The 12,124-nt window shown below is 40.1% G+C and overlaps 1 protein-coding gene across 1 annotated transcript in view; it reads left to right on the top strand.

Moving 5' to 3' along the window:
- Positions 1-919: 919 nt before the first annotated feature.
- Positions 920-12,124, top strand: part of nalf2 (NALCN channel auxiliary factor 2) — a 42,798-nt gene continuing 31,593 nt past the window's right edge. The window contains exon 1 of the mRNA XM_046303718.1: positions 920-2,046. Coding sequence (XP_046159674.1) covers positions 1,327-2,046 — 720 coding nt within the window. The 5' untranslated portion in view covers positions 920-1,326. The remainder of the gene's footprint in view (positions 2,047-12,124) is intronic.

The raw sequence follows: 12,124 nt of genomic DNA on the forward strand, positions 1-12,124 counted from the left end.
GCATTAGTAGTAGGCCTACAGTAGTACTTGATGACAATTCATACCACTTCTTCTTTAAAATATGTTGGAAAACATCATCAAATCGTGTAAAATGAACAAACATTTTTTTTAATCCTGTGACCTCACATTTTCTTGGTGTACAGTATTACCACACTCAACCTGTAGTATTACCACACTCGAAACATAATCTAAATCTGTTTACCATGGAATATTATTTTGTAACATAACATTTAATATTTTCGTGCAAACCTTGCAAACCAGATGGATAATGTGGTGTTTAATCTCTCTCCTTAAATTCCTCCTCGGGTAAGCATGCCCAATGAAAGGATTGAATGAAAATTGGGGAATGAATGGGTTTGCGTTAAAGGCCCAGTGCAGCCAAAAACGTGATTTTCTTATGTTTTATATATATTTCCACACCATGAGGTTGGAATAATTCTGTGCAATTGTGAAAATTATGATAATTCATTTTTGCTGTAAGAGCTGTTTGAAAAGACAGCCTATAATTCCAGCCTGTTTTGGTGGGATGGCGTTTTGGCCTGCCTGGTGACATTACCAGGTGGTACATTAGTTAATAGATCAATAAGAAAGAGTTCCAAACCTCTGCCAATAACAGCAAGTTTTCAGTTTTCCCCTCCCCTCTCAGGACACTAACAGACTGTCATAGCAAAATTCTTATTTGAGAAATTGCTCTTTGCTAAGAAGCAATTTTTGTTTATGTTTTACCATTTTAAAAACTATCACAGTAAGGCACTATATTGTTACCCAGAATGTATTTTATATTGAAATAAAAACGGCTGCATTGGACCTTTAATGGGAATGTGAGAGGAGATGTGGAACCACAGGGGCGACCAATAGCGCAGGCGCTCCACCCTCTTCAATTAAATAATCTGAAGGTTTTTCTGTGCTAAACCGAAGATGGCGACAGACTAAACTAGACTGTCAAAAGGAAGGGGAAGATGAGAGGCAAATGTCGCTTTTTGCACTAAATACGGAAGAAAAAATAAGACTTGTCATGTTTGAGAATGGCAGATATAGAGTAAAGAGTTCGTTTTTGTACGTGCTATGTGTTTCTTGTGTGATGCTGCACCGGTGCTGGGGGTGTCGGTAGGATTTCACAACATGTTACAATTTTGGGTGTATCGGGAATATTATGCCGGACGTTATCTATTTGCAATGGATTAGACGCCGGGGTTTGGAGCTGGATTGATTTCTTGACACAACAACTTGGAAAAAATGCTTCCCATCACCATGTTGCAAACGAGGTAGGGGATATACTGCAAAGGTGAAAAAGCCATCAGATCGCTTTTGTCTACCCCCTAAAATATGATCAGGGGTGCTTGGATGTTTCGAAGGGAAGATGACGCCGTGTTAAAAATATGTTGTGCACCCAAACAAAACGACAAACCCTGTGCCGATTCCGAGAGGGTACAGAAATGGCGAATGTCTTTGGCATCCCTATTATTTTTCACTGTCCTTCTCTCTAATCACCTCTGGCTGTGTGCTGGAGTTAAACTGAGGTCCAAGGATAGGAGCAACCGCAAAATCTGGAATAACGCGACTGACGGGGTCCACCCGGCTCTAAATGAGGGGAAATGTGGTATTTTTCTAAGCAATTTGACCAAATCCGCTGCTCCAGGTCCTCATTGCACTGATGCTCAAAGCCACCACACACACCTGGAGTCAGCCTGCACCATATTGTATCGGCAAAAAACTGACTTTAGGTCCTCAACTCCACCAACGTTCTCGTCACAGATGTTACTTGATTATTTTAGGAATTTTAGCCTCTCTTTTTGTGATTCTTACTCCATTTCCGACTTACTGTTGGGGATGTCAAGCCCAGACAGTTTAAATTGTAGTCTTCAGAACATGGTTTTGGATTTGTTTAGCAGTGGTGGGGATGATGAGGATGTCTGCAGCATCTGTATCCAGGCATACATGAGGCTGGACCAACACGCTCAGGAAAAATATGAGGAGTTTGACTTCTTCTTTCTCAAGTATTTATCAGAGGATTATTCCGTCCGATCCCACACAGAGGACTGTAAGGTAAGATCAATTTGTGCTTCCTGTCATATGCTACACCTGTTCTCCAGGTGTGCATGTTCCCTAATAATGGCAGTTTTCAGCAGGGACCAGTAGGCTACACTCTTAGAAAAATGGGTCATTTGGCTGTCCCCATAGGACAACCCTTTTTGGTTCCTGGTAGAACTCTTGGATTCCATATAGAACCCTTTGTGTAATGGGTTCTACATGGAACTCAAAAGGGTTCTTCAATTCTTCAAAGGGTTCTCCTATGGGGACAGCCGAAGAACCGTTTTAGATTCTAGATAGCACCTCTCCATTGGCATGTTTTGACAACACATTTACACACACATATTTAAGGTGACTAAATTATTACACAGATAATGTACTCTATGGTTACACAATACCTCTTATGAAATTTTGCCATTTTTGAAACAATAAATGTGCTGCATGAATAATGTGACTATTCACACTGAGTTGATGAATAGGCTAGTATGTGTTCAGAAGTGGTTCGTGGTTGCATAAGACTCTCACAAAGATCTACCTATACCAGATGTTTTTTTGTTATAGAAGCACAAGGAAACATGTTAATAGTGTTTTGTTTTTCATGCCACTACTCAGCTCTGGCATCTTGCCACCTGTGTTGAGCTCTGATGTCACCCCTCTGTGCCCTCTCAGGGTTGCCTGAGTGGTCTGACAGAGCCTTTGATGTTCCACTACCTTGCAGCACAGGGCTATCTGTGGTGAGGGCTATTTATGAGTCATTATGGACCACAGTCAGACTATTTGACCTGGTTGGTATTGATAGGGCCATGATGGCCTACACTGTTATTATTATATTTTTTTTTCAATAATCAAAAATCCTAATAATTTACAGTAAGTCTGGCAGCACAGGTGACAGAAATAGACTGTAAAACTACGGACTAAAAATGTACATAAATAACATGTATAAAAACGGTGATTACTTTCCATCAAAGTATATTACTGTAATTTCATGACATTAACTCCTATTTTTTTACCTGTAATATTTTTTTGCTGGCATTGGTTGTGAAAATAAAGAATGGGCCAGTTCAAAAGCATAAAGAACTCCTTAATTGATGACAAAATATAGTTCGAACACAGATTATAATCATAAAATTACAAAAAACTGCTCTCAATGTAACTTAAACCCAGAAATGACTCCTGAATTGATGCCAAAATATAGCTAAAACACAGAATTGTCATGTTACTTAAACCTACTCAATATAACTGGTATCAGTTGTGAAAATGGAGTATTGGTCAGCTAAAAAACAGACAACTCCTTAATTGATTACAAAAACCTTATTCTCAATGTTAACTTATTGGTTGTGAAAATAAAGAATTCTCCAGCAAAAAAAACAATCAGACATTATACAGGGATTTCCTTATATATTTATTAAGTTATTCAATACATGTTCAAACCTTAACCTGTGTGTGTGCAGTGGCATGGTTAAGGGGTAGAAAGGGAAGGGTGTGTTAAGCGCGGTATCAGGTCATCTCAGTGTACAAACATTTCTAGAACTATACACTTGATAGTTACGGTGTCAAACATAGGAAATTCAATTATTTATTTTTTAAATATAATTTTTCCAAACATTTTGGTTATAAAATATAGGTCATGTTATTATTCTGTCATCCTAACCCACAACTATATGGGGAGATGTGTAGGACAAGGTATGTCAATCCAAGTGCAAAAACATTTCTTGAACTCAAACTTTACATATATTGTGTCAAACATTCACTTAAAAGCAACTTACAACATGCTAATGTAAAAACATTCAGTTCTAACATTTTGGTCAAGTGTTGTTTTTAATCATCTGCCTGTTTCTTGACTGTGTGCTGCAGTCTGTGGATTTAAGTGCCTGTATGTATGTGTGCGTGCAAGGCTACTCCCTCCATAGCAATGTTTGAGATCAGAGAAATATCTTTTGGATTGATTGCATGCCACTGAGTTCTTCTCCACTTTGGACCCCTTATCTGGGTTGAATAGGCACCTGTGTTGGATGAAATAACAAATGCCATTCTATACCAGTGTGTCTGTCATTAAATCACTAGGAGTGGTCCTCTACCCTTTCAGATACAATAATTAGATTGGTTGACTAACATGTTTTTTTGCAGGTACAGTTGTATCTAATTTAAAGGGGCTACATGTAGGATGTTTGCAATGTAATATTAGAAAATGTCTGATACAGTTAAGGTAACAGTGGAACGATGTTTCACAATGTTTTATTCACCAGAAAGTACACTGCTCAAAAAAATAAAGGGAACACTTAAACAACACAATGTAACTCCAAGGCAATCACACTTCTGTGAAATCAAACTGTCCACTTAGGAAGCAACACTGATTGACAATAAATTTCACATGCTGTTGTGCAAATGGAATAGACAACAGGTGGAAATTATAGGCAATTAGCAAGACACCCCCAATAAAGGAGTGGTTCTGCAGGTGGTAACCACAGACCACTTCTCAGAGTTCCTATGCTTCCTGGCTGATGTTTTGGTCACTTTTGAATACTGGTGGTGCTTTCATTCTAGTGGTGGCATGAGACTGAGTCTACAACCCACACAAGTGGCTCAGGTAGTGCAGCTCATCCAGGATGGCACATCAATGCGAGATGTGGCAAGAAGTTTTGCTGTGTCTGTCAGCGTAGTGTCCAGAGCATGGAGGCGCTACCAGGAGACAGGCCAGTACATCAGGAGACATGGAGGAGGCCGTAGGAGGGCAACAACCCAGCAGCAGGACCGCTACCTCTGCCTTTGTGCAAGGAGGAGCATGAGGAGCACTGCCAGAGCCCTGCAAAATGACCTCCAGCAGGCCACAAATGTGCTCAAACGGTCAGAAACAGACTCCATGAGGGTTGTATGAGGGCCCGACGTCCACAGTTGGGGGTTGTGCTTACAGCCCAACACCGTGCAGGACGTTTGGCATTTGCCAGAGAACACAAAGATTGGCAAATTCGCCACTGGCGCCCTATGCTCCTCACATATGAAAGCAGGTTCACACTGAGCACCTGTGACACAATGACAGTCTGGAGACTCCGTGGAGAACGTTCTGCAGCCGCACAGCCCTCCATGTGCTCGCCAGAGGTAGCCTGACTGCCATTAGGTACCGAGATGAGATCCTCAGACCCCTTGTGAGACCATATGCTGGTGCGGTTGACCCTGGGTACCTCATAATGCAAGACAATGCTAGACCTCATGTGGCTGGAGTGTGTCAGCAGTTCCTGCAAGAGGAAGGCATTGATGCTATGGACTGGCCCGCCCGTTCCCCAGACCTGAATCCAATTGAGCACATCTGGGACATCATGTCTCGCTCCATCCACCAACGCCACGTTGCACCACAGACTGTCCAGGAGTTGGTGGATGCTTTAGTCCAGGCCTGAGAGAAGATCCTTCAGGTGACCATCCGCCACCTCATCAGGAGCATGCCCAGGTGTTGTAGGGAGGCCACACACGCACTACTGAGCCTTCTTTTTGACTTGTTTTAAGGACATTACATCAAAGTTGGATCAACCTGTAGTGTGGTTTTCCACTTTAATTTTGAGTGTGACTCCAAATCCAGACCTCCATGGGTTGATACATTTGATTTGCATTGATCATTTTTGTGATTTTGTTGTCAGCACATTCAACTATGTAAAGAAAAAAGTATTTAATAAGAATAGTTAATTCATTCAGATCTAGGATGTGTTATTTTAGTGTTCCCTTTATTTTTTTGAGCAGTGTTTATTGGGTGCATAGTAAGTGTATCCTGAAATGCTATATTTCTGTTGGCCAACAAGGGACTTGTGTGGTTCTATTTTGAAATTGAAAGTTGTAGTTACCAGTAAGGCATCCTAGATGACAACACCAGACTAGAGTTAGTTATAACCTCTGCAATTCTGCAAAGAAAGTAATGTTTATTGCAATAGGTGCGCAATATAATGTTACACGCCACTTTCCCAAGTGCTACAAAGAAATCCTGGCAGAACTATACAGTCAGTCACTTCAAATAAAATTGTAGTGGGTAATAAGGGATGAATTCATACCTCTGCAGGACTCCAATGTTGCTGCCTGATCAGAGGGATAATTTATGTTAGTGATAATATGCCACAAACATCATTAACAGGGCATCGTTGAAAGTAAGAATGCCATTCAACACGATCTGGTCCACAGAAACCATGAAGTTTCCAGCAGTCAGAGGAGAACTCTCTATGGTAATGACAGACAAGGGGTGAAATGTTTTACCACTATCTTCCATTCAAACTCTTCCTCTCTTTACCCATCTCATTACCTCCTGCAACCTCACCCACTTCATCTCCTTTTTTTGTTTTGTTCCTGCTCCCTCAAACTCCCTCAAACTCCCATTCTATCTCCCTCACACACACCCACACAGGACTGACACATTGTTACCCAAGCAAAAAAAGCTGTATTCTTTTGGAACCACTTAAGTTGTATGTTAGAACACTATATAGTATTCAAATCGTAATAAGTAGAGATGGGAAGAGTTAAAAAAAAAAAAAAAAAAAAAAAAATTAATAAACAAGCTCTGATGCCCAGTTCAGTTTTCAAAGAGCTACCAATTCAATGCAGTAAGCCAGCAGCATGTTGTCAAAGTTACACCACGTGCCTAATGATGTTCGACGCTTCGGACCTCACGACACCCTGACAGGAGTCGGACTCCTCTCCTCCTATTCATAAGTATAGCTTCTGTTAAGTCTCCTTTTTGTTCCTTAGAGTGCATATTGGTTTACTGTTTATTTTATTTCCCTGAATGGTCAGAGAAGTTGACTTGTTTATTTAATATAAAACACTTTAAATTGCCCTTGGTTCTTTTTGTCTCGTTCCTTTCCCACTTGTCCAGCTTTGTTATGCAGGACTAGTCACAATACTTTGAATACAAGATTACAAATACCATTTCGGTACACTTAAGCTATTAGTTTACACTTAATTTTTTATAAACTAGCAATATATTTTATATTTCCAATCCTGTATTATAAGTATACTAAAATAAGTGGGTTTATGATTTACTTTAGTACACGGAATAGTATTAAAAGTAAACTTGTGGTTCCAAAATAATACACTTTAGGAAAACTGATTTTAACTTGGGTATGTGAAGTGAAAAAACACATGTCTTTCCACAAACAACGATGCATGGTGTGCTTGGCAACTTTGCACAGTCAATTTCCATTGGGAGGCAAGTTTCATCAACATTGAGGAACATCCTGTTCTCTTCTTCATTGAATAAGTTAAGTAGCAGCAAAAAAGACCCAGGTAGGTTTGCTTCTGATTTCTTTTTGCCAAGACACTGTCAGGTATAGAAACTGTCAATCTTGCTCCTCCACTCACGAGGGAGAGATTTGAAGTAGGACACAATTCTCCCACATTTGCTCGCCATGGCTTTCTCATGCTCTTCATTGAGTTCAACACCAGTAAGTTCTCTAAAATTAGTCTTGATGCCGGGGGTCTTGTGTAGATATGGCCATTCTTTTGCAATGTCAGAGGTCTCCATACCACAAATTATGTCTTTCCTCTGAGAGTAGAAGGTTGCTGGCATTTTCTTTTCAATACTTGTCTTTGCTTCTGTTTTTGTACATCTTCTTTAGTTCTTCTTGTGTGTGTTTCATTGGCTGGTAGACGTCCCGGTCGCCAGTTGATAAAGCTGTAAGAATCCAGGCATATCCTCTTGGATGGTGGATCCTCAGACTCACTTGACTTTCTTCTTTGGGAAAGGGGGGTGTTCCCTCACTTCAAGTTGTCAACTTGGCTCTGCAGCTGCTTAGTAAGGGAGTTGTGTCCTTTACCAACAATTTCACCTTCAATAACATCTTGGATACGTCAGCACCATCTTTCTGACTACTTCACTCAAAATGCTTCTTTCCTGGCATTTGACAAACTGTAAGGATTTCATCTAGTCAGGTGAATAACTTTCTCTCCCTTCCAGTTGGACCCTCCTTGTTCTCCAGCTTTCTTGTAACCTCAGATGGCATTTGATTTCAAGGAATTCCAAAACTGAAGTGCCAGTTATTGTCCACTGCTGTCTGTCTACTCGGGCTGGAGCATGCGGTTGAACTAGCCAGTGGTGAGCTTGTGCTTTGTGTTGTATCTACACTGTGAAGGTGCACAAGAAACACATTTGGGGTTCTCTTAACTCCACATTTTACACCCTGACGCCACATACATTATCACAGAGTTTCTAATCCAAACTTAACTCCCATTGTAACATATACATCTTATCAATTGTCTGCTTTTTAAATTCTATGATTATGACTACTTTTTATTAAAAGCAATCAAACTACATTTGACACCATGAATAGGAGGGCTACACTAAGCTTAAACAGAGTCTGAGAAACTGAGCCTAGACCTTTCTGTCTGTGTAGATTGAAATCATTGGTAGTATAGCTCAAAGCTTTCCAAAAGTTATGATTTGAACTATTTGACTTAGACATTACCTGACTTGACACCCACCTTAAATACTTTCTTGTCAATCATATCATCATACATAGAGCCCATTTTGTAAGTTTTGGGTGTATATGCACTTATGTAAAACTGTAAATGTATAACCTGTTTAGCATTTTCTTTATGTACTTATGTATAGCAATGGGACAATCCTTGCTTTGGGGTGTTTGGGGGCTACCAGACACATCTGGGTTTTGGGTCATTCCTTTCAGTACTATCCTTTTCACCTTGGATAAAAATAAGAGGTTGGGAATCAGGCCGTGTACCATGTTCTAATTTTCTCATCATGCTTAACACATCTTACATAGTAGCAATACCATGTTTTAATGACCGTTATCATGAGTTTTCTAAGTAACAAACTGATACTTAAATGTAGCGTTCACTTGGGCTATCTGCTTCCTTGCGTCTACTGGCCTCAAGACGTGGAGATACATCATGTCTTCCAGCTCTTCCACACCCAATGTATTAAGAGAATCCAGCACTGACTGATGTCACACATCAATAAGATCTACACCGAACAGACTTTCAGCATCATGAGAACTCACTGAATGAACCGAATAATTGGACACATGCACAGCTACAGCATACCTATGCAGTCTTGAAATATGGGTGGTAAAAGGATTTTAACGTAAAGGATTTGCTACAGTGTCTGAACGGGCATTTGACCTTTTATCTTTTTGAAACATGTGACCTTAGATGAGCAAGAAGATACTTCAGCTCAAGGCATTGTTTCTGACAGTGACGATTTTCACATGTAAACGGCCCTTGCATCTTGTCACATTGTGATACAGCAGACTATGATGACGCATATGACTTTTAAAAGGATTATATTTTGTAAACTGACATTTGCAGTTAACCATGCAGCATACATATTGGCCATTTGCTTTGTCGGTGTAATGACTGATGAACCACAAGCTCGTAACGTTTTCACTGTGAAGCCACAGGAACGATGTGCCAATTTGGGAAGACCTGACATGTTCCCCATTTCTCTATATTTAACTTAACAAAGAATAAAAAGTAGCTTGTAGATTTTAATCTAGGTTCCAGTTAACTACTGACGTGTATATTTATGATTTGCTTGATTACAATGACAATGGACTTCAAAAGGGGACAACAGTGATTATTTCTTTGTACTTCCATGCTGAACTACTCGGTTTGCTAAACTAGCTATGAATATTACTTCAGTTTGAGGATTGCAGGGAATTTCCTCAATTCCATTTCAAGTAACTTTTGAAGGAGAGAGCGAAACATATGTTATCAGGTGGAATTGGCTTACAGCAAACTACCTAGCTAGCAAGATTAGCACGCGCTAGCTAGGTTATGAAATGCAGCTAGCAATCTAGTGCAATAGATGAATGTCAATGCATCAATATTCATAATTAAAACGTTAACAATCAACATGTGTTACAAAAAAGTTTTATCTTAGCTGGCTTGCTGCTAGCTAGCCACGGTCTGGTTGGTAGCTAGCCAATACTACCCGAGGCGCTAGCTATCTTGCTAACGTGTGTGCAGCCAACTACACATGCCACGATATTAGCTAGCAAATACAACACGAAGTTGATGAACTGCACATCTAGACATTTCATCAACTTTTTAAACATCATGTTAAACAATTAAGCAAACGTTTGGTGGTAGTGCTTGACTTGGGATGATCTATATCCGCTCTCCTAGCAATGCATGTGCCAAGCTGCTGTATTCAATAGGTGCCAGTTGTGTGCGCGGGTGTTTTGAATGACGCCTGCAACGTGTTTCTGATTCATTTGTCAAATGGCTTCAAATGGAAAAATGTTGACTAGTCATTAATTACACTAACCTTTTTAATAGTTCTGAAGAGTGATGTAGAGGATGGAGACTTTGAAATAGAGGAGAATGTTGGATCATAGTGAATGATCATAATGAATCATACTCAGATGACAGAATTGCATGATATTAATGTAAGTAAATTACAATCTCGCATGGTCTTCTACCTGAGAGTCAAGGTAGAATGCAGTCTACCTACCTTACATAACATGTAAGCACAATCGCACACTGGTAAAGTAGGCAACTCTCACTTTGATGGCAATAAACCTTAAATACTTCATGTAAATAGTTTAAAGTATTCTAGTTAGCTAGCTGGGTAGATTCGTACTGTCGTGACGTTGTATTAGTTAATGTGATGACTTGCTCATCGAATGATTAAAAGTTTCTAATTGCTTGATTAACTGAATCAAGCAATTATTAACTCAGTAATCACCATGGGAAAATACTTTTTTTTTTTTTTTGTTTCTATTTCCCAAATTGACTCAAAGAATATCAGAATATCGATTTTACAACAGCCGCTAATTAATCAGTTACCTCTACAATCTCGTTCTGAACGTCGTATAATCCGGGAATCTGCATGGACCCGGGTCTCACCAACGAGTTCGTACCACACCAATCTTCGTTGAGTATTTATTTACTAGAAAGCTAAAATGATGATAAAAGATAAACATTCTAGGCTATTGATTAGAACTTAGTATAACGGGCCAACACACTGGTGCGTGTTACCCAAAATGGAGATTTAAAAGAGAAGGTACACTAGAGAAATATACATTTGGGTGAATTTGTCAGCTATGATTATTCTAACCCTAGCCTTGCCCCAAACTGCCACTCTTATGGGTCAGAATATAATGATGTAATTACGTGGGGGAGGTCTCTGTGGATTATCCGCATGGACCGTCCAGGCTGCTCAATGACGCACTTCTCCGGCGCACCTCTCTGGTCGTCCTCACGATGTCAGTGTCCTTTTGGCTTAGGAGTCTGTTCCCTCACCCTTGCCTGTCCTCAGAAGAGCCCTTCCAGAACATCTCTGTAGCTCAGAGCTCACAGCATAGGAATGAAACGGTGTAGATACCACGATTCGATGGGAGACTGAGGCTAGGTGGTTCGACTGGAATTCACCCGCTTAGACACAGCTACTCATCCGTAGCTTGGGTAGAAAAAGACTTCTTTGTCTTCAAACTTGTGTTGCGTTGAGGTCAAAAGTTAACGAACCCGACTGCAGCTTGGGTCACGTAGTCTTATCTGTAAATGATTTTTCTCACAGGTTTTATACCCTCGTGTCAGAAGTGGGCGTAACTGCCTTTAGGGCAATTCTCTGGGCGTACCAAGTTATGGGCAAGGTCTAGATTTTACTCAAACCCAATTTTAGAAAACTAACTTCACATTTCATCTTTACCAAAACATTTTCTTTGATTTGGACATTTTCCATACAACGTACAATGTATAAACATCAAACACATGCTAGGTTAATAGATGACGTTATTACGAAAACATTGTAACGTCATCTATTAACCTTTTTTAATAAAACAAAAATGACATACATTTTCATATTCCATCTATCGTCATTACCACCATTGTGGCTGACAGAAACCATTGTTCTGAAGTCCCTTTATTTAATGTTCTGAGGTTGGTTCTCCATATTAACAGGACAAAAGGAATTTCTCTGGCCTAAGATTTACCAGGGGCGGGAGGGGTCATAAAACCCCCACATCTTCAGAACCCTTGATCTCTCCTCCCCTGTTGAGAGATAATCTGTAGGGTTGTGGTCTCCTGAAACCTGACCTGATCAGGACAGTCATGACAGTACTGAAGCATAAATGCAATACAACCTTCTGCTAGGTCTGCCTAC

This window comes from Oncorhynchus gorbuscha, linkage group LG16 (assembly GCF_021184085.1).
Source record: "Oncorhynchus gorbuscha isolate QuinsamMale2020 ecotype Even-year linkage group LG16, OgorEven_v1.0, whole genome shotgun sequence".
NCBI lineage: Eukaryota > Metazoa > Chordata > Actinopteri > Salmoniformes > Salmonidae > Oncorhynchus > Oncorhynchus gorbuscha.